Source organism: Vipera ursinii (assembly GCF_947247035.1).
Source record: "Vipera ursinii genome assembly, chromosome: 1".
Taxonomy (NCBI): domain Eukaryota; kingdom Metazoa; phylum Chordata; class Lepidosauria; order Squamata; family Viperidae; genus Vipera; species Vipera ursinii.
In genome coordinates, this window is record NC_139512.1 from 355,987,384 (window position 1) to 356,010,823 (window position 23,440).

The 23,440-nt window shown below is 48.5% G+C and overlaps 1 protein-coding gene across 3 annotated transcripts in view; it reads right to left on the bottom strand.

Annotated features, from left to right (window-relative positions):
* Positions 1-22,012, bottom strand: part of AKAP10 (A-kinase anchoring protein 10) — a 58,014-nt gene extending 36,002 nt beyond the window's left edge. For all 3 annotated transcript variants that reach the window (XR_014494461.1, XR_014494462.1, XM_083379723.1), the window contains exon 1: positions 21,799-22,012. Coding sequence is in view for 1 of the 3 variants with exons in the window: in XM_083379723.1 (XP_083235849.1) it covers positions 21,799-21,820 (22 nt within the window). In the remaining 2 variants the exon portion in view is untranslated. The remainder of the gene's footprint in view (positions 1-21,798) is intronic.
* Positions 22,013-23,440: the final 1,428 nt, after the last annotated feature.

A 23,440-nucleotide genomic window follows, 5' to 3' on the forward strand; every position in this document is an offset into this window, starting at 1 on the left:
TTACCTTTTTATACACATACACACACACACATATACATACATGGTAAAGGTAAAAGTATATATGTGTGTGTATGTATATATATACTGATGAGAACATAAAGAGTTCGAAATGGTCATCTCAGCCTCCCAAAATTTGAATAATTTGTGTGTGTGTGTGTGTATATATATATTCTGAGGTTTTCTGAGGTATATATACACACACACACACCTACATATACTGTACATACATAGTAAAGGTAAATGTATATGTGTGTGTGTGTGTATGTATATACACACATATACATATATACACACACAAACATACATACATAGTAAAGGAATGTTCTTTGTGGCTTGGTTTAGTCTCTCTTTCAGAAATAGCAACGAAAGTCTTAAGCAATTAAAAATGCAATTTAAAAAAAAGGGAAAGAATAATTCTCGGAAGGCAAGATGGCCGATAATGACCGAGTATGCAAATATTTGCTGCTACATAAAGGTTTCTGTGCTAACAGCAGGAAGGAAATGCTCTTTCCTTCAAACCTATTTTATTCCAACTTGCTTTATTCAGTTGTAAGTCCTCGACTTACAACCAACCGTTCATTTAGTAACCGGTTCAAGGTACAACAGAAAAAGAGCGACATGACTGTTTTACACACTTACGTTTGGCTGCTTGGCAACTGACTCGTATTTATGACGCTGGCAGGCCACGTGATCCCCTTTGGTGACAGGCCAAGGCAACGGAGAAGTCAGATTCGCTTAACAACCGTGTCGCTAACTTAACAACCGCAGTGATCCACTTAAGGACCGTGGCCAGAAAGGGCGCAGAAATGGGGCAAATCTAACTTTACAACGGTCTCGCATGGAATTTTGGGGCTGAATGCTGGTCGTTAAGCTGAGGACTACTACACAGTCATGGTGTAATGGTCTGAGGGAAGGACCTAGGCCAGGGGTAGGCAACCTGGGCTCTTTTACGACTCATGGACTTCAACTCCCAGAATTCCTTAGCCAGCATGGGGGAACTATGGTCCCTTCATGACTCCTGGACTTCAACTCCCAGAATTCCTCAGCCAGCATGGCTCAGCTTGGAAACCTCTCCATTTCTCCTCAGCTGGCTGGCTCAGGAATTCTGGGAGTTGAAGTCCACCGGTCATAAAGTGGTCTAGGCCTAGACCAGGGGTAGGCAACCTTGGCTCTTTTATGACTGGTGGACTTCAACTCCCAGAATTCCTCAGCCAGCCTGGGGGAACTATGGCCCCCTTCATGACTGGTGGACTTCAACTCCCAGAATTCCTCAGCCAGCATGGCTCAGCTTGGAAACCTCTCCATTTCTCCTCAGCTGGCTGGCTCAGGAATTCTGGGAGTTGAAGTCCACCGGTCATAAAGTGGTCTAGGCCTAGACCAGGGGTAGGCAACCTTGGCTCTTTTATGACTGGTGGACTTCAACTCCCAGAATTCCTCAGCCAGCCTGGGGGAACTATGGCCCCCTTCATGACTGGTGGACTTCAACTCCCAGAATTCCTCAGCCAGCATGGCTCAGCTTGGAAACCTCTCCATTTCTCCTCAGTGTGGCTGGCTCAGGAATTCTGGGAGTTGAGGTCCACAAGTCATAAAAGAGCCAAGGTTGCCCTAACCCTGAGGAGAAGCACCCAAAATGTGATCACGTGACCACGGAGGGAGGGGATGTGAGAGTTTCAAATTCGGATCATAAAGCTGTTAAACAAAAGGACGTAAGTCGAGGACTACTTTTATAAGTCAAACTCAACTCATGAAGATTTATATTTATACACCTCTGGATCCAATTTTGGGGAAAAAACACTGGAGCCGTTTGCTTCTGCCTTTTTGTAAAGATATTTTTGCTTCCAAGGTTAACCTAGATCCACTAAATACTAAAAATAACATATTCTTGGCTCATCCAAGCTGTTCCCCATCCAAGCATTAAGGAGGGTTGATCCTGCCTGATTTGCAAGATCGCCTCTAATACAGGCAGTCCTCGAGTTACGACAGTTCGTTTAGTGACCGGCACTAGAGAAAGAAACTTATGACCGCTTTTCACACTGCAACACGGCGGCAGTGTGCCGGGGTCATGTGATCCCCTTTTTGTGTCCTTCTGATAAGCAGAGTTAATGGGGAAGCCAGATTAACGTAACCACAGTGTGACTAACTTAACAATGGTAAGGATTCACTTAACAACTGTGGCAAGAATGGCCATCAAATGGGGTGAAACTAACTTGACAAATGTCTCACTTAGCAACGTACATTTTCGGCTCAATTGAGGTCGTAGGTTGACGTGTACTAGCCCCCAAAGCAATATTTTTCAACTTTAAGATGGCTTCCACTCCCAGAATTCCCCAGCTAGCCTGCTTTAAGAGGGGCGGACTTCCGCTCCCAGAATTCCCCAGCCAGCCTGCTTTAAGAGGGGCAGGCTTCCGCTCCCAGAATCCCCCAGCCAGGCTGCTTTAAGAGGGGCAGACTTCCGCTCCCAGAATTCCCTAGCCAGCCTGCTTTAAGAGGGGCGGACTTCCGCTCCCAGAATTCCCTAGCCAGCCTGCTTTAAGATGGGTGGACTTCAACTCCCAGAATTCCTCAGCCAGCCTGGGGGAACTATGGCCCCCTTCATGACTGGTGGACTTCAACTCCCAGAATTCCTCAGCCAGCATGGCTCAGCTTGGAAACCTCTCCATTTCTCCTCAGCTGGCTGGCTCAGGAATTCTGGGAGTTGAAGTCCACCGGTCATAAAGTGGTCTAGGCCTAGACCAGGGGTAGGCAACCTTGGCTCTTTTATGACTGGTGGACTTCAACTCCCAGAATTCCTCAGCCAGCCTGGGGGAACTATGGCCCCCTTCATGACTGGTGGACTTCAACTCCCAGAATTCCTCAGCCAGCATGGCTCAGCTTGGAAACCTCTCCATTTCTCCTCAGTGTGGCTGGCTCAGGAATTCTGGGAGTTGAGGTCCACAAGTCATAAAAGAGCCAAGGTTGCCCTAACCCTGAGGAGAAGCACCCAAAATGTGATCACGTGACCACGGAGGGAGGGGATGTGAGAGTTTCAAATTCGGATCATAAAGCTGTTAAACAAAAGGACGTAAGTCGAGGACTACTTTTATAAGTCAAACTCAACTCATGAAGATTTATATTTATACACCTCTGGATCCAATTTTGGGGAAAAAACACTGGAGCCGTTTGCTTCTGCCTTTTTGTAAAGATATTTTTGCTTCCAAGGTTAACCTAGATCCACTAAATACTAAAAATAACATATTCTTGGCTCATCCAAGCTGTTCCCCATCCAAGCATTAAGGAGGGTTGATCCTGCCTGATTTGCAAGATCGCCTCTAATACAGGCAGTCCTCGAGTTACGACAGTTCGTTTAGTGACCGGCACTAGAGAAAGAAACTTATGACCGCTTTTCACACTGCAACACGGCGGCAGTGTGCCGGGGTCATGTGATCCCCTTTTTGTGTCCTTCTGATAAGCAGAGTTAATGGGGAAGCCAGATTAACGTAACCACAGTGTGACTAACTTAACAATGGTAAGGATTCACTTAACAACTGTGGCAAGAATGGCCATCAAATGGGGTGAAACTAACTTGACAAATGTCTCACTTAGCAACGTACATTTTCGGCTCAATTGAGGTCGTAGGTTGACGTGTACTAGCCCCCAAAGCAATATTTTTCAACTTTAAGATGGCTTCCACTCCCAGAATTCCCCAGCTAGCCTGCTTTAAGAGGGGCGGACTTCCGCTCCCAGAATTCCCCAGCCAGCCTGCTTTAAGAGGGGCAGGCTTCCGCTCCCAGAATCCCCCAGCCAGGCTGCTTTAAGAGGGGCAGACTTCCGCTCCCAGAATTCCCTAGCCAGCCTGCTTTAAGAGGGGCGGACTTCCGCTCCCAGAATTCCCTAGCCAGCCTGCTTTAAGATGGGTGGACTTCAACTCCCAGAATTCCCCAGCCAGCTCAAAGGGGGGAGCTGCATCATAACTAGGAATCTGGATTGTACCTTTTTTTTGGGGGGGGGGGGCTGTCGTAATTTTGAATGGTTGCTAAATGACCGGTCATAAATTCGAGGACTACCTATAATTCCAGAGAGCTACTGGACCGAAATATGGAAGAGCCGGTTGGGCCACTGAGGCCCACTCCACCTATAGACAGCCAGGCTAAGCCACAGGATTGCAGCAAGCCTAGACAGAGTCAGATTTGATCTTTGTTCGCCTATAAAATTCCATGGTTGTTGTTGTTAGTTGCGAAGTCGTGTCCGACTCATCGCGACCCCCATGGACAACGTTCCTCCAGGCCTTCCTGTCGTTCTTCTTCACTTTCTGCCATTAGAGTGGTATCATCTGCATATCTTAGGTTGTTGATGATTCTTCCGGCAATCTTAATTCCAACTTTTGATTCATCTAGCCCTGCCTTTCTCATGATGTGCTCTGCATAAAAGTTAAATAGGCAAGGCGACAGTATACAGCCTTGCCGGACTCCTTTCCCAATTTGGAACCAATCAGTGGTTCCGTGTCCAGTTCTCACTGTTGCTTCTTGGCCCGCATATAGGTTTCTCAAGAGACAAATAAGATGGTCTGGTATGCCCATCTCTTTAAGGACTTGCCAGAGTTTGTTATGATCCACACAATCAAAGGCTTTAGCATAGTCAATGAAGCAGATGTTTTTCTGGAACTCCCTAGCTTTCTCCATGATTTGGATTAATTACAGATTTGGAATAATTAGATTTGGAATAATTACAGTCGCAGACAATTCGACGGGGCCAAATCGCCATGGCCAACTCATGGTGGGACAACTCGTTGCTGGACGAAAGTTACACCAATATCAAAGAAATGGTGGAACTAGAATCCTTAAAGAAAGGATGCTAAAGGAGGGACAGAACGAAATGTGGATCGGCAAAAAATGAAAGTATTTCCCATTTATTTTAAATAATGAAATAGAATTGTTAAAATTGTCCCACCGCAAGATGGCGGTGGCAAGTTGCCCCATACCCCTCCCACACGGGGTGAGGAAGTCAAGATGGAACCAAATCCACGGGTGTTTTACCGATAGTCCTTGACTTACGACGACGGCAGAGCCCAAAATCTCGGTTGCTAAGCAAGACGGTTGTTAAGAGTGAGTTTTGCCCCAGTTGACAGCCTTTCTGGCCGCACTTGTTAAGCAAACGTGCCGTTGTTAAAAGAATTGTGCAGTCATTAAAAGAACGTGGGCTTCCTCCACTGACTTTGCTTATCAGAAGATCATAAAAGGGGATAGCAATAGCGATTTGGAGTGGGCAACCTTGGCCCTTTTATGACTCGTGGACTTCAACTCCCAGAATTCCTGAGGCGGCATGGCTCAGCATGGAAACCTCTCCCCTTTCCCCTCAGCGTGGCTGGCTTAGGAATTCTGGGAGTTGAAGTCCACGAGTCATGAAGGGGCCATAGTTCCCCCATGATGGCTCAGGAATTCTGGGAGTTGAAGCCCACAAGTAATGAAGGACCCATAGTTCCCCCATGATGGCTCAGGAATTCTGGGAGTTGAAGTCCACGAGTCATAAAAGAGCCCAGGTTGTCTATCCCTGGCTTAGATTTATATACCACTTCATAGTGCTTTACAGAGTTCAGCAGTTTACAGAATCTGCCTATTTGCCTCCAACAATCTGGGTCCTCATTTACCAACCTCGAAGGATGTAAGGCTGAGTCAATCTTGGGCTGGTCAGGATCGAAGTCCTGGCAGTGGGCAGAGTCAGCCAGGAATGCTGCATTCCAACCAAAGCGCCACCATAGGAAGGAAGGAAGGAAGGAAGGAAGGAAGGAAGGAAGGAAGGAAGGAAGGAAGGAAGGAAGGAAGGGCAATGGATGGAAACTCATCAAACTCAACCTGGAACTAAAGAGGAAGGAAGGAAGGAAGGAAGGAAGGAAGGAAGGAAGGAAGGAAGGAAGGAAGGAGGGAAGGAAGGAAGGGCAATGGATGGTAATTCATCAAACTCAATCTGGAACTAAAGAGGAAGGAAGGAAGGAAGGAAGGAAGGAAGGGAGGGAGGGAGGGAGGGAGGAAGGAGCGAAGGACAATGGATGGAAACTCATCAAACTCAACCAGGAAGGAAGGAAGGAAGGAAGGAAGGAAGGAAGGAAGGGCAATGGATGGAAACTCATCAAACTCAACTTGGAACTAAAGAGGAAGGAAAGAAGGAAGGATGGAAGGAAGGAAGGAAGGAAGGAAGGAAGGAAGGAAGGGCAATGGATGGAAACTCATCAAACTCAACCTGGAACTAAAGAGGAAGGAAGGAAGGAAGGAAGGAAGGAAGGAAGGAAGGAAGGAAGGGCAATGGATGGTAATTCATCAAACTCAACCTGGAACTAAAGAGGAAGGAAGGAAGGAAGGAAGGAAGGAAGGGCAATGGATGGAAACTCATCAAACTCAACCTGGAACTAAAGAGGAAGGAAGGAAGGAAGGAAGGAAGGAAGGAAGGAAGGAAGGGCAATGGATGGTAATTCATCAAACTCAACCTGGAACTAAAGAGGAAGGAAGGAAGGAAGGAAGGGAGGGAGGGAGGGAGGAAGGAAGGAAGGAAGGAAGGAAGGAAGGGCAATGGATGGAAGCTCATCAAACTCAACCTGGAACTAAAGAGGAAGGAAGGAAGGAAGGAAGGAAGGAAGGAAGGAAGGAAGGAAGGAAGGAAAGGAGGAAGGAAGGAAAGAAGGAAGGAACGAAGGGCAATGGATGGAAACTCATCAAACTCAACCTGGAAGGAAGGAAGGAAGGTAGGAAGGAAGGAAGGGCAATGGATGGAAACTCATCAAACTCAACCAGGAAGGAAGGAAGGAAGGAAGGAAGGAAGGAAGGAAGGAAGGAAGGAAGGAAGGAAAGAAAGAAGGAAGGAAGGAAGGAAGGAAGGAAGGAAGGAAGGAAGGAAGGAAGGAAGGAAGGAAGGAAGGGCAATGGATGGAAACTCATCAAACTCAACCAGGAAGGAAGGAAGGAAACTCATTCAACTCAACCTGGAACAGAAGGAAGGAAGGAAGGAAGGAAGGAAAGAAGGAAGGAAGGAAAAAAGGGAGAGAAAGGAAGGAAGGATAGCAATAGCAATTAGACCAGTGGCAACCAACCTTTTTTATACCCCGCATCCCTAGAATGCTTCTGATATATTCTTGCACCCCTTACAAAAGTTCAAAATAACGGCAACGAATTATGCATATACACTACAATTTTGAAAACCCAAGTTTTTCCGCCCCCTGGAATATCGTCTCACACCCCCAGAATTGGAAACCCGACTTAGACTTATACACCGCTTCACAGTGCTTTACAGCCCTCTCTCTAAGCGGTTTTACAGGATCAGCCTATTTGCCCCCAACAACAATCTGGATCCTTCGGAAGGAGGGAAGGCTGAGTCAACCTTGAACCGGTCCGGGTCGAACTCCTGGCAGTGGGCAGAGTTTGCCTGTCATAGGGCATCCTAAGCACTGCTCACCATCACATAATCCCAGCACAATGCCATCGTCACAAATGCATGCCGGTTGTCAAGGCCCTGAATTTGGATCACAGGGATGCTGCAACAGGGAAAAACCAATTGCAAGTTATGTTTTTCAACGTTGCTGCAACTCCGAACGGTCACTAAACAAATGATTGTAAGCCCAAGGATTAGCTGTTATCTTCTCGGGCTCTTTGTGACATCTCAGAGCTAATTACAGATGTCAACTGCCTCGGCGGAGGAACTCTCCAGCTGTTGTTGCTTGGATCGCATATTTCATTCTGAATTTTAATTGAGGCATTCATTAGGCCTTTTTTTAAAAAACAAACAAACACAACTCTGTGCAAACTTATCATCTGCGATTGAAATGAGTTGTTAACGGCGCCAGGTGCAAACAGCAGGATGTGCCGACCTCTCGACACATGATGGGTGTCAAATGTTCCCTAGTTGGGTCATGAAACGTCTGGAAAAACAAAAAAAACCAGCCAGAGAGCACCGAGGACCCCACAGTCGTCCTCCTCCTCCTCCTGCTCTCCACCCCATCTCCTCCATTCTGCAAATCACATTCTGTTTCTAGCCCTGTTGATGTTAGCTAGTTGGGTCAGGAAACGTCTGCAGGAAAAGCACCAAGCTCAGAGAGCAGTAAGGACCCCCCACTGTTCTCCTCCTCCTCCTCCTCTCTGCAAACCCCACTCCCTTCCAGCACGGATGATGTTCCCTAGTTGGGTCCTGAAACGTCTGCAGGAAAACCCCTAAGCTCAGACAGCACCAAGGACCCCTCAGTCCTCCTCCTCCCCACTTCTCCTCCGTTCTGCAACCCCACCCCACCCCTTTCTAGCACTGATGGATGTTCCCTAGTTGGGTCATGAAACATCTGCAAGAAAACCACCCAGCTCAGAGAGCACCAAGGACCCCACAGCCGCCCTCCTCCTCCTCCTCCACCTCAACCTCACTCCCTTCTAGCACTGATGACGTTCCCTAGTTGGGTCCTGAAACATCTGCAAGAAAGCAGACAAGTTCAGAGAGCACCAAGGACCCCACAGTCCTCCTTTTCTCCCACCTTCTCCTTCTCGTCTTCCTCCTCCTCCTCCTCCTCCTCCTCCTGCTACTCTTGCTGTCTTCATCCCCCTTCCTCTTCCTCCTTTTCCCCTTCTCCTCCTCCCTTCCTCCTCCTCTCCTTCCACCACTGATGATGTTCCCTAATTGGGTCATGAAGCGTCCTCAAGAAAACCACCCAGCTCAGAGAGCACCCAGGACCCCACCGTCCTCTTCTTCCCTTTTCTTCTCTTTCTCCCCTCCTCCTTCCCTCCACAAACCTCCCTCCCTCCCTTCTAGCACTGATGAGGTTACCTAGCTGGGTCATGAAACATCTGCAAGAAAATAGCCAAGCTCAGAGAGCATCATGGACCCCAGAGTCTCATGTCTCTTCCTCCTCCTCCTCCTAGCACTGATGAGGTTACCTAGTTGGGTCGTGAAGCGTCCTCCAGAAAACCACCCAGCTCAGAGAGCACCAAGGACCCCCCAACCGTTTCTTGAGCAACACACAGGCCTGTCCGTGCGACCCAAGGAGGGGCTCGTGATCAAGATCCGAACCTCTGAGATCACACAATGGCCTCCCGGTTGCAAAACTGGTTCCCAGACCTGCAGGTGTTTCTCCTCCTTGGGCTGGGCTGACTCAAGAGGAAGAAAAAGGCCCACGTTATCCGGCTGGTATGCTGGTTAATTCGACAGGGGTGCGTTTCACACTTACACCCACACAAACCTTGACCTTGCAAAGACACAGAACGAGTTTGAAAATAACACACCACAGCACACTCCACGTCAGCACTGAGCAGCAGCCGCACGTATCTTTGGGCCTGGGGGGGGGTGGGGGGGGTGAAGGAGGGGAGAGGAAGGGGCTGAAATATATTTTCCAAAAGGCGAAGTTGGTGGGCAGGTTGATGGTCACACACTGAAGTGGAATACAGCCAGCCCTTAACTTACAGTCATCACTCAGCCCCAAATCTCCGCTGCCGAGCGAGGCAGTTGTTGAGTTTTGCCCCATTTTACGACCGCTTCTTGCCACGCTTGTGAAATGAATCGCCGCGGTTCTTAAGTTAGTAACACGGCTGTTAAAAGTGAACCCGGCTTCGTAAATGTGAGTCATTTGCCTCGGTCACAAAAGGGGATCCCGTGACCCCGGGAGACTGCGACCGTCATAAATGCGAGTCATTTGCCTGGGTCACAAAAGGGGATCACGTGACCCCGGGAGACTGCGACCGTCATAAATGCGAGTCATTTGCCTGGGTCACAAAAGGGGATCACGTGACCCCGGGAGACTGCGACCGTCATAAATGCGAGTCATTTGCCTGGGTCACAAAAGGGGATCACGTGACCCCGGGAGACTGCGACCGTCATAAATGCGAGTCATTTGCCTGGGTCACAAAAGGGGATCACGTGACCCCGGGAGACTGCGACCGTCATAAATGTGAGTCATTTGCCTGGGTCACAAAAGGGGATCATGTGTGACCATTATAAATGTGAGTCATTTGCCTCGGTCACAAAAGGGATTCACATGCGACCATTATAAATGCGAGTCATTTGCCTTGGTCACAAAAGGGAATCACATGACCCCGGGAGACTGCGACCATCATAAATGCGAGTCATTTGCCTGGGTCACAAAAGGGATTCACGTGCAACCATTCTAAATACGAGTCATTTGCCTGGGTCACAAAAGGGGACCACGTGACCCCGGGAGACTGTGACCGTCATAAATGCGAGTCATTTGCCTGGGTCACAAAAGGCGATCACGTGACCCTGGGACACTGCGACCGTCATAAATGCGAGTCATTTGCCTGGGTCACAAAAGGGATTCACGTGCAACCATTCTAAATACGAGTCATTTGCCTGGGTCACAAAAGGGGACCACGTGACCCCGGGAGACTGCGACCGTCATAAATGCGAGTCATTTGCCTGGGTCACAAAAGGCGATCACGTGACCCTGGGACACTGCGACCGTCATAAATGCGAGTCATTTGCCTGGGTCACAAAAGGGATTCACGTGCAACCATTCTAAATACGAGTCATTTGCCTGGGTCACAAAAGGGGACCACGTGACCCCGGGAGACTGCGACCGTCATAAATGCGAGTCATTTGCCTGGGTCACAAAAGGCGATCACGTGACCCTGGGAGACTGCGACCGTCATAAATGCGAGTCATTTGCCTGCATCACAAAAGGCGATCACACGACCCCGGGACTCTGCAACCGTCGTAGGTACACGCCAGTTGCCAAGCATCTGAATTTTGATCATGTGACCCTGGGGGAATGCTGCGACGGTTGTTAAGTGTGAAATAACAGTCCTGTGTCACTTTTTCTAGGGCCGTTGTAACTTTGAAGAAACCAAAGGCTATAACGAACGAAGGCAAATATCCGTTGTCCCAGGATAAGGATGCGAAATCGAATTTGAGTCGGTCACTGGGACGAGAGATTTACCCTCCCGAGCTTTTTAAGGCCATTAAGTCCAGAACTACCTGTGGGCCTAACAAAGCCAAAGCCTCCTTCAATCATGACAAAACATACTATTTCTTTACAAATCTCAACCAACAAAGATCTCCTTTACCATCTGGTCCGTTGATGAACGTTGGCAAACTTTTAACACGATCCTTTCCTGCACACACCCAAAATTCGACAGGTAAACCTTTACGACACCATCCTTCTGCAAAGATTCCAGACAAAGGCCTTGAAAAGGTATCGTATCCTTCCTTACTGCTGCACGGAATCATTTTTGTTAATATGAACCCACAGTCAACGTTATCGGAGGCTAAAACTTCCTGAGATTCTGCATACAAAGAAAAAATTTTTTTTAACTAACGTCACCCTTTGCCTCTCCAAGTGAAACTGATTCCCTTTGCCCCACCGTGGCCCTGTGTCGAATTTTAACCTTTGTAGTCACAGAATTGACTGCAAAATGTTGGGTGGTTTTAGCTTCCAATAGGGCTTGCCTCAAAAAGAGGGCACAAAATATCCCATTTTTCCCCCTCCTTGCTAGAGCTGTTGGTGTCAGCGCTGTTAGATGTTCTTGCTTTGACAACATATGAAAATGCAGCCATTTTTTTCTCTATCGCTTTTAGAGTTCGTCGATGCTGGGAGGGGAAGTGTGGGTGAGAGTCCAGCTAGTCATAGCAATAACAACTCAGCCATGGGAACCCAAGGTCATTGCCCCGGAGTTGATAAAAGATTTGGCGGGCTGGAGAGCTGGGGAGAAAGCCCCCTGCTTCAAGCTAATTGGGGAATGTGATTTATGACTGTTAATTGGTGGAGCCTTGGTGGAGCAGTGGGCTAATGCCTCCTTAAGTAACACCAGCTGCCTGCCATTAGTGCAGGTTCGAGTCCCACCAGGCTCAAGGTTGACTCAGTCTTCCATCCTTCCAAGGTAGGTCAAATGAGGACCCAGATTGTTGGGGGCAATAAGCTGACTTTGTAAAAATGCCGCTGGGGAGGGGGCTGAAAGCCCTAATAAGCAGGCATATACATAGAATGAAGGCTATTGCTAAGCACATTGATTTGTGCTTCTTAGATTGTAAGCCGCCCTGAGTCTTCGGAGAAGGGCGGGATATAAATGGGATTTTTAAAAAAAAAATGGAGGAGGGAATTGTGCTTTGCTACTTTGTGCCAGAGGAGGGGAATTCAGTTTTTGGCTTCGACTATGTAGTGCCTATAAGGGACGCGGTGGCTCAGTGGGTTAGGACGCCGAGCTTGTCGATCAGAAGGTCGGCAGTTTGGCGGGTCGAATCCCGAGCGCCGCGTAACAGAGTGAGCGCCTGTTATTTGTCCCAGCTTCTGCCAACCTAGCAGTTCGAAAGTCCGTAAAAATGCAAGTAGGAAAATAGGGACCGCTACGGTGGGAAGGTAACAGCGTTCCGTGCGCCTTTTGCGTCCAGTCATGCCGGCCACGTGACCACGGAGACGTCCTCGGTCAAGCGCTGGCTCTTCGGCTTTGAAACGGAGATGAGCACCGGCCCCTAGAGTTGGAAACGACTAGGACACGTTTGTGGGGGAACCTTTACCTTTTTAGTTTAATGAAGAGAAGGGTGAGGGGGAGACATGATAGCAGTCTTCCAATATCTCAGGGGCTGCCACAAGGAAGAGGGAGTCGCGCTATTGTTGAAGGAAAAGTCTTCATCAGGGTTCAGTCCAAGCCGGGGGAATAAACAACATGGCGACTGCTTTAGGAAGAAGGTTGCAGTTTATTGAAGAGAGCCGGACAGGAAGATGGCTCTGGAAGAAAAGAGTGTGTGCACATGTAGGGAGTGGGTTTTTATACCCTCTGGAGCCTTTTGTTTGGAGTTGTTCCTGTGGCATGAACTTTGACCTGAGTCTGAGTGCGCCTCTTTGGCATCTCTGTGTTAATCCTATTATGTCCTGTCTTAGTTTGGGTGGGGTACGTAGATTTTAGGTCTCTGTCTTCTTAATTTTCCAGCTTCAGCTTTCCGGAATGGTTTACATTTGCATTTCTACACACCTGGTTTCGGCTTGGGGGAGGGAGACTTGGGGCTATTAAGAAAAACTGGGCATGCTTTTCTGCCTCTTTTAAGATCCTTTGAGGAAACATATTTTTCTGCCCTTTTAATATTTCCTTCTCTGGGGGGGGGGGCTGACTTCCCACGCTATTGTCCAAAGCTCCTGAAGGCAGGACAAGAAGCGACGGATGGAAACTAATCAAGGAGGAGAAGCAACCTGGAACTAAGGAGAAATCTCCTGACTGTGAGAACAATTCACCAGTGGAACCGCCTGCCTCCAGAAGTAGTGAATTAGTATTAGTATTTAGTATTTATCATATTTGTATACCGCCCTTCTCCCGAAGGACTCAGGGCGGTGAACAGGGCACATATAAAAATACAGAATACAAAAATTAAAAAAGGATTAAATAGGAGCCCGAGCTAAAACAATAGATGGTAATAAAAAAACCCACAATAAAAACCCCAACACATCCCCCATCAGGCCAGGCCGGCTTGTTCAAATAGATAGGTCTTCAGACCGCGTCGGAAGGAGCAAAGGTCAGGTGCCATCCGGAGCTCAACCGGCAGCTGATTCCATAAATGTTTTCCAACACTGGAGGTTTTTAAGAAGAGACTGGACAGCCATTTGTCTGAAATGGTAAGAGGGTTTCCTGCCTGAGCAGGGGGTTGGACTAGATGACCTCCGAGGTCCCTTCCAACTCCGTTACTGTATTATAAATCAAGGACTGCTGCACATCACCCTTAAAGGCACTTAACTGGAAGATTTCACACGCTGGGAAGAAGAAATCTGAAGAAGTGGGGGGAAAAATCTTGAACAGCTGGCATCTGTGGAATTTGGCAAACTTTTCCTACTTCTGGCCAAAGGGTGGGAACAGCTAAAAAAGATGGGAGGTGTTTTTTTTTTCCCCTGCCTCACCCAGAAATACTGTTTTTTTTTTCAACTCATTTTGACAGGGGAGAAGAATTCCCGCATTAGGAGGCCTTCAACAGATCAGCGGAAAATAAAATAAAGTCTCTATAAAGACTCAAAATCAAGAAGAGATCCCTACCAGTCAAAAAAAAAAAAAATATATCTAAAAACAAACCCGGGAACCAGATCTTCTAGCCCAATTTTTCCTCAACCATGCCAACTTTTACGATGCGTGGACGTCTCCTCCCAGAATTGGGGATGCCGCAGACGGTCCTACGTCTGAAAAACCGTCACTTTTCCCCCCCCCCCCGGTGCCGTTGTTAACTCGGAATGGTCAATAAACAAACGGTTGTAAGTCGAGGACTACCTGGATTCTTTTTATTCCCTGAAATATTAATTGGGCCGCAGAGGTTTCCCCCACCCCCCCCCCCCACTTCCTATGAGGCTCATATTTTTTTCCACAGCCATCTGCCTGGCTCTCTCTCTCTCTCTTGGGTTGAACTTAGCAGCTCTTAAAATATTATGGGCTGCTGGGCTAGGATTCATCAGCTTTTTAGAAAGCTCCGAAGGCTCGTTTCCCTAAACCCCTTAAGTGATTTGAAATTGGAATTTAAGCCACTGAGCTGGCTCTTTTTTTAACGTTTGCCCTGCTTGGGCTTCAACCGTGGACTTTATAAATGTTTAATTGCTTGCATATCAGCACGCCCGGGAAGGACAGGCGTTTTCCTATCCAAGGAGTTCAGAAGTATTTACCTATTTGCACAAGGGCAGGTTTGCTCTCAGGAGGAGGAAGGTAAAGGAAACAGCATTCCTCATTCTCAGTGTGTAACAGAATAACAGGGTTGGAAGGGACCTTGGAGGTCATCTAGTCCAGCCCTCTGCTCAGGCAGGATAACCCTATGCCATTTCAGACAAATGGCTGTCCAGCCTCTTCTTAAAAACCTGCAGTGTTGGAGCATTCACAATTTCTGGAGGCAGGTTCATAATAATAATAATAATAATAATAATAATAATAATAATAATAATAATAATAATAATAATAATAATAATAATAATAAAAAATAACAACAAAAACAATAATAATAATAATAATGATGATGATGATGATGTTGGAAGGGACCTTGGAGGTCATCTAGACCAACCCCCTGCTCAGGCAGGAAACCCTCTACCATTTCAGACAAATGGCTGTCCAGTCTCTTCTTGAAAACTTCCAGTGTTTGAGCATTCACAGCTTCTGGAGGCAGGTTAATAACAACAACGACGATGATGATGATGATGTTGGAAGGGACCTTGGAGGTCATCTAGTCCAACCCCCTGCTCAGGCAGGAGACCGCCTTCCATTTCAGACAAGTGGCTGTCCAGCCTCTTCTTAAAAACCTGCAGTGTTGGAGCATTCACAATTTCTGGAGGCAGGTTCATAATAATAATAATAATTAATAATAATAATAATAATAATAATAATAATAATAATAATAATAATAATAATAATAATAAATAACAACAAAAACAATAATAATAATAATGATGATGATGATGATGATGATGTTGGAAGGGACCTTGGAGGTCATCTAGACCAACCCCCTGCTCAGGCAGGAAACCCTCTACCATTTCAGACAAATGGCTGTCCAGTCTCTTCTTGAAAACTTCCAGTGTTGGAGCAGTCACAGCTTCTGGAGGCAGGTGGTTCCACTGATTTAATTGTTCTAACTGTCAGGAAGTTTCTCCTTAGTTCTAGGTTGCTTCTCTCCTTGATGAGTTTCCATCCGTTGCTTCTTGTCCTGCCTTCAGGCGCTCTGGAAAATAGCTTGACTCCCTCTTCTTTGGGGCAGCCCCTGAGATACTGCAAGACTCCTATCATGTCACCCTCAATCCTTCTTATCATTAAACTGGACGTTTCCCTAAATCCTTGCAACTCTTCTTCGTGTGCTTTAAGCCTCCAGAATACTGGAGTTCTCCAGTTGTCTTAAAGACTACGGAATCAAGAAAAATGGGATAAATGACAGCAACCCACAATGTTTGATGCCAAAGCTCAAAATCCGCAAACGTTAACTAACCCACAAAAGACACTGTCTGGCTATTGCCTCCAATTCTGGGCCATTTTGTGGGTCACTTGCAAAACGTTTCCTTGCTTCGTTGCCTTGAGATAACACTTCTGGCATGTGAGCCCAGAGCTGTTTAAAATCTAGCATCGCACCACCTCTCCGAGAAAAGACAGAGGAAGAAAAACAGGAACTTTTTTTTATAAAAAAAATCACATGCCACCAGTTTCTATCACCAAGGAAGACCAATTCTGTAGCTCAGACTTCGAAGAAAACCACAGTTTTAAACGTAAATTACCTGGGGTAGAATTAAAGGGCCTCAAAAGGTTCACTGAGTAATAACAGGTCCCACCTCATTTATCTTTGATTTTAATATTTAGTAATAAAAAATAATAAAGTTGGAAGGTCATCTAGTCCAGCCCCCTGCTCAGGCAGGAAACCATAACCCATTTCAGACAAATGGCTGTCCAGTCTCTTCTTAAAAACTTCCAGTGTTGGAGCATTCACAGCTTCTGGAGGCAGGTTGTTCCACTGGTTAATTGTTCTAACTGTCAGGAAATTCCTCCTTAGTTCCGGGTTGCTTCTCTCTTTGGTTAGTTTCCATCCGTCGCTTCTTGTCCTGCCTTCTGGTGCTTTGGAGAACAGCTTGACTGCCTCTTCTTTGGGGCAGCCCCTGAGATACTGGATCGCTATCATTGTGTCCCCCCTGATCCTTCTCTTTGTTAGACTAAAGTTAAAGATAAAGGTTCTCCCGCACAAGCGTGCTAGTTGTTTCCGACTCTAGGAGCCGGTGTTCATCTCCGTTTCAAAGCCGAAGAGCCGGCGCTTGTCCGAGGATGTCTCCATGGTCATGTGTCCGGCATGACTAGACGTCAAAGGCGCACGGAACGCTGCTACCTTCCCACCGGAGTGGTCCCTATTTTCCTACTTGCATTTTTACGTGCTTTCGAACTGCTAGGTTGGCAGAAGCTGGGACGAGTAACAGACGCTCACCCTGCTACGCGGCACTCGGGATTCGACCCGCCAAACTGCCGACCTTCCGATCGACAAGCTCAGCGTCCTAACCCACTGAGCCACCGCGTCCCTTTTTGTTAGACTAGAGACAGACCCAATTACAGCAACCGTTCCTTATATGTTTGTTTTACCTTTTTATGCTTTAGCTTTTATGTAACTGTAAGCCACCCAGAGTTAGCCTATGTGTCTATGGTAAGATGGGTGGCCAATACATTTGCCTTATAAATAAATAAATGCTGACAGAGCAGCTGAAAATTTTCTCTGCAATACAGGTAGCCCTCGACTTGCAAAAATTCATATAGTGACCAGCGACAGAAGTCAGCGAACAACCGACTTGTGATTGGTTTTCTCACATACGACCGTTACGGCATCCCCGAGGTCACATGATTAAAATTCAGACCCTTGGGCAACTGGTTCGTATTTATGACGGTTGCAACGTCCCAGGGTTCACGGAATTCCCCCTTTTTGCGACTTTCTGACGAGCAAAGTCAATGGGGGGGGGGGGGAAGCCAGATTCACTTAACGACCGGGTTACTAATTTAACCACTGCAGCAATTCACCTAACGAGCGTGGCAAGAAAGGTCGTAAAAACGGGGCAAGATCCACCGAACAATTGTCTCGTTTAGCCACCAGAAAATTTGGGCTCAGCTGCAGCCGTAAGTTGAGGACTACCTGTCTGGCAGAGTGAAACAAGAAGGAGCAGGAAACTCACAGGCCGTTTGATGGCCACCTATGTCTCGGTCGCTTGGCAGATGGACTACGGCAGTGGGGCCTCCCCTTGAAAACACTCCAGACCGGGACAGGGAACAGTGACACAAGCTGCGATGTTCAGCCTGAGCAAGCTTTGGAAATTGCTTTGGTTATCGGTTAGCTTCTAGGTACGATTTAAATTTATCACCAATAAAGTTATTTATTTATTTAATTTATTTTATTGGATTTGCATACCGCCCTATTCCCGTAGGACTCAGGGCGGTTTACAGGGCAGTTAAAACCATGAATACAAAAAAATTAAAAAGAAACAAAAAACAATTAAATTAAACTCAAGCCTTCCCAAGAGTAAATCTAAAACCCAGTTAAATTAACAACCCCACAGTCTGGACCAAACAGATCGAAGAGCCGAGTTTTCAGGTCCCGGTGAAATGAGCGAAGGTCGGGGGCAGTCCTAAGTTCTGTGGGTAGTTGGTTCCATAGGGCAGGCGCACCCACAGAGAACGCCCTTCCCCTGGGTATAACCCGCCGGCATTCATTAACTGGCAGTACCCTGAGAAGGCCCTCCCTGTGGGGGCGCACAGGACGATGGGAAGATGATGCCGGCAGCAGGTGTTCCCTTAGCCATTCCGGGAAAAAAATGGCTGTCCAATCTCTTCTTAAAAACTTCCAGTGTTGGAGCAGTTGCAACTTCTGGAGGCAGTGATTAATTGTTCTGTCAGGAAATTTCTCCTTAATTCCAGGTTGCTTCTCTCCTTGATTAATTCCCATCCGTTGGCTTCTTGTCCTGCCTTCAGGCGCTTTGGAGAAGAGCTTGACTCCCTCTTCTTTGGGGCAGCCCCTGAGATACTGGAAGCCTGCTTTCATGTCACCCCTCGTCCTTCTCTTCATTAAACTAGACCTGGGGTAGGCAACCTTGGCTCTTTTACAACTCATGGACTTCAACTCCCAGAATTCCTCAGCCATCATGAGGGAACTATGGCCCCCTTCATGACTCGTGGACTTCAACTCCCAGAATTCCTGAGCCAGCATGGCTCAGCTTAGAAACCTCTCCCTTTCCCCTCAGCATGGCTGGCTCAGGAATTCTGGGAGTTGAAGTCCACGAGTCATAAAAGAGCCGAGGTTGCCTACCCCTGAACTAGACAGACCCAATTCCAGCAACCGTTCTTTATGGTTTGAGGGGTTCCCTTCCTGGAAACCCCCCCCCCAAGAACTTTCATGATTGCTTGGAGAGGAGGAAGTGTTAGGCAGCCAGAGGGAAAACCCACACATTTATATTTAAATTTTCATTTTCACCAATAAGGCCGTGAACAGATCCAACCTATCTTCCTCCTTTTTTTTCTCCCCACAACAACCCTGTGAGGTGGATTGGGCTAAGGAAAAGAGACAGGCCCCCAAGTCACCCAGGTGTTCATTTAATACTGCTAAGCTTGTAAGCCGCCCTGAGTCTTCGGAGAAGGGCGGGATATAAATGGAATTAAAATAAAAAAATAAAAAATAATAATAATAGCACAACACACACGTAGTATGTCTTTGGGGCCATAACTTCCTGCTAGGCAAGACTCAGACAGATCCCTCTCTCTCTCACGTTTCCCATGGTGGTTTCGGTTTATTGCGCAGCCTAGCACACAAGCTGGGCTTTCTTAGTGGTCTCCCATCCGAGAAGGCCCAAAGCTGCTGGGCACCAACCCATTTTGTCTGTGTCCCCCGTTGACTTTCTATTTCCCAACAAAACCCTCCCCTGGGTGTGCCCCTATTCTGACAATTCCCCCCCCACACACACACACATTTGCCAGTACAGTCATGTGACCAAACTTCAGAGGCCTGGCAACTGGTTCCTATTTATGACGATTGCAGCGTCCTCTTCTGCGACCTTTCGACAAGCAAAGTCGACGGGGGAAGTTAAATATCTCTTAACAGCCGTGTTACTAACTTCACAAGTGCAGCAATTCATTTAAGAACCGTGGGGAGAAAGGTCGCAAGGTAGGGCGGTTGTAAGTTGAGGACTGCCTGAGTTACAGGTCCAAGACCCTTCCTTGTAGCCAAAGACAGCCCACTTCATCTGACTGGGTCTTCCTTTGCACTCCAAGATCCGGGACACCCCCTCCCTCCAAGTAAAGACCCCCCCCCCATTTCCTTCTCCCGCTTCATCATTATACACCCCCCCAATTCCCTGCGGAAGCCCATATTTCAGGGGTCTTCAAACTTGGCCCTTTTATGACTCATGGACTTCAACTCCCAGAATTCCTCAGCCAGCATGCCTGGCTGAGGAATTCTGGGAGTTGAAGTCCATGAGTCATAAAAGGGCCCCATATTTGCTTTCCCCAAACTCAGGCAGCCAACCCCGTCTCCTCAATTCCCCTGCTCCCTTGACTGAAGACCCGCTTCCACAACAGGCAGCCCCTTCCCCGGCAAAGACCCTCCCCCATCAGTGTGACAGTACTACAAAAACCCATGTTGCAAGTCTGGCAGAGCCCATGCTGCGCAGCCTCCAGTTTCCACACACACCCCCGGCCCCCTTTTCATCCTCCTCCCCCTCCCACAAACAGGCAGCCCCCTCCCCGCAAAGCCCCTCCCCACCAGCGCCACGGTACTACAAAACCCATGTTTCAAGTGTCGCAAAGCCCACGCTGAGTAGCCTCCAGTCCCCTTTTCATCCTCCCCCCCAACAAACAGGCACCCCCTCCCCTATCAGGGCAACACTACTACAAAACCCATGCTTCAAGTGGCGCAAAGCCCATGCTGCGTAGGCTCCAGTCCCTCCCCGCCCCCTTCTCATCCACAATCAGGCAGCCCCCTCTCCGCAAAGCCCCTCCCCCCAACAGCGCCACAGTACTACAAAGCCCATGTTTCAATTCTCGCAAAGCCCATGCTGCGCAGCCTCCAGTCCCCCCCACCCCCTTTTCATCCTCCTCCCCCTCCCACAAACAGGCAGCCCCCTCCCCGCAAAGCCCCTCCCCACCAGCGCCACAGTACTACAAAACCCATGTTTCAAGTGTCGCAAAGCCCACGCCGAGTAGCTTCCAGTCCCCTTTTCATCCTCCCCCCCAACAAACAGGCACCCCCTCCCCTATCAGGGCAACACTACTACAAAACCCATGCTTCAAGTGGCGCAAAGCCCATGCTGCGTAGGCTCCAGTCCCTCCCCGCCCCCTTCTCATCCACAATCAGGCAGCCCCCTCTCCGCAAAGCCCCTCCCCCCAACAGCGCCACAGTACTACAAAGCCCATCTTTCAATTCTCGCAAAGCCCATGCTGCGCAGCCTCCAGTCCCCCCCACCCCCTTTTCATCCTCCTCCCCCTCCCACAAACAGGCAGCCCCCTCCCCGCAAAGCCCCTCCCCACCAGCGCCACGGTACTACAAAACCCATGTTTCAAGTGTCGCAAAGCCCACGCCGAGTAGCCTCCAGTCCCCTTTTCATCCTCCCCCCCAACAAACAGGCACCCCCTCCCCTATCAGGGCAACACTACTACAAAACCCATGCTTCAAGTGGCGCAAAGCCCATGCTGCGTAGCCTCCAGTCCCTCCCCGCCCCCTTCTCATCCACAATCAGGCAGCCCCCTCTCCGCAAAGCCCCTCCCCCGCCAGCGCCACGGTACCACAAAGCCCATGTTCCAAGTGTCCCAAAGCCCACGCTGAGTCCAGCCTCCTCGCCTCCTTTTCATCATCCTCCTCCCCCCCCACAAACAGGCAGCCCCCTCCCCGCAAAGCCCCTCCCCCGCCAGCGCCACGGTACTACAAAGCCCATGTTTCGAGTGTCGCAAAGCCCATGCTGCGTAGCCTCCAGTCCCCCCCACCCCCTTTTCATCCTCCCGCCCCACAAACAGGCAGCCCCCTCCCCGCAAAGCCCCTCCCCCGCCAGCGCCACGGTACTACAAAGCCCATGTTTCGAGTGTCGCAAAGCCCATGCTGCGTAGCCTCCAGTCCCCCCCACCCCCTTTTCATCCTCCCGCCCCACAAACAGGCAGCCCCCTCCCCGCAAAGCCCCTCCCCCGCCAGCGCCACGGTACTACAAAGCCCATGTTCCGAGTGTCGCAAAGCCCATGCGGCGTAGCCTCCAGTCCCCCCGCCCCCTTTTCCTCCTCTCTCTCTCTCTCTCTCTCTCTCTCTCTCTCTCTCTCTCTGTCACCCCTCCCCCAGGCCCAAAGACGGGCGCAGCCCCCTCCCCAGCGAGACCCCCCCCCGCCACCCAAAAGCGCCGCTACCTACCTTTCCGTCTAAAGAAAGACATGGCGGCGCCGGCGGGCAGGCCTGCCTGGGCCGTCCCTCAGGGCTGCTGGCTCGCCTTCCTCTTCCTCCTCCCGCCGCCGCCTCCCGCGCCCCGCACAGAGGAGGAGGAGGAGGAAGAGGAGCAGGAGGCGGCAGCCGCCATGTTGTCAACAGCGGCCGCCGCGGCGCAGGCTCCTTCTTCCGGGCGGCGGCGGCGGCGCGCAAAGCCTGTCGGGAAAAATTTAAGAGAGAGAAAAAGGAACGGCCCGGAAGCCTTTTTTTAAGCCCTCACGCGCACAAGGCATCCCAGCGGGCCCAGAGCCGGGTGGCCAATCAGAGAGTAGCGTGAGGAGGGAGGAGGCGGGGCGTTCAGGGAAGGCATCTTGGAACAGGGCCCGCCACGCGCAGGAGGTAGGAGGGAGCCGGAGAGGCCATCTTGGAAGAGGGCGAGATTTCCGGGCCGGTGGAGCTCTTTAGGCTGGCAAGAGAATCCCGCACGGCCCGTTCCGGAAACAAGAGCGGATGCCCGTTCAGTCATGTTGGATAAGGGCAAGAGCCCCAAACCTAGGAAGAATAGAATAGAATAGAATAGAATAGAATAGAATAGAATAGAATAGAATAGAATAGAATAGAATAGAATAGAATAGAATAATAGAATAGAATAGAATAGAATAGAATAGAATAGAATAGAATAGAATAGAATAGAATATTAAAATACAATAGAATATGGAAAAATGGAATAGAATACAATATAGAAAAATGGAATAGAATAGAATATGGAGTAGAATATAAAAATTAGAATACAATAGAATAGTAACTTTATTGTCACTTTAAATGTACACTAGCAAAAAAAGAGAGAGATTTTGTTGCATACAGCTCTCAAAGGGTAACCACCTCCAATATAGGCTGCATAAACATAAAATAAATCACTCCATATAACATCTGCAATTTACAGAGAGAGAGGGAGGGGAAAGAATCTTTGTGAAATGTGTAATTTAAAAGTGATCAGAAAAGCCTCAGAGGTGGCTCGGACAAGCATTCTTTGCAGCTGTTGGACTATGGGTCTCATTTAACCCCACATAGATGGGACTTGTAGTCCCATACTCCTCGAAGATGCCTGGCTGGGGAACATTTTTAGGCAAAACACGTTTTTCATGCTCCCCCCCCTTTAACGGCCCCCTGAAGTGAAGCCTGATACAGGATGGATTCAATCCTGGCTCCATCCTGGCTACAGGTAATCCTTGACGTATGACCAAAATGGAGCCCAATGTTTCTGTTGCTAAGTGAGACACTTGCTAAGTCAGTTTTGCTCCGTTTTACGACCTTTCTTGCCTCCGTTGTCAAATGAATCATGCAGTTGTTAAGTTAGTAACGCGGTTGTTAAGTGAATCTGGCTTCCCCATTGACTTTGCTTGTCAGAAGGTCACAAAAGGAAATCACGTGATCCTGGGACACTGCATAAGTACATGCCAGTTGCCGAGTGTCTGAATTTTGATCACATGACCACGGGGATCCTGCAATGGTCGTAAGTGTGAAAAATGATCGTAAGTCACTTTTTTCAGGGCCATTTTAACTTCGAACAATTGCTAGACAAAAGTTTATGATGTTGTCCTAATAGACACCACCAGAAGCACCATGTACA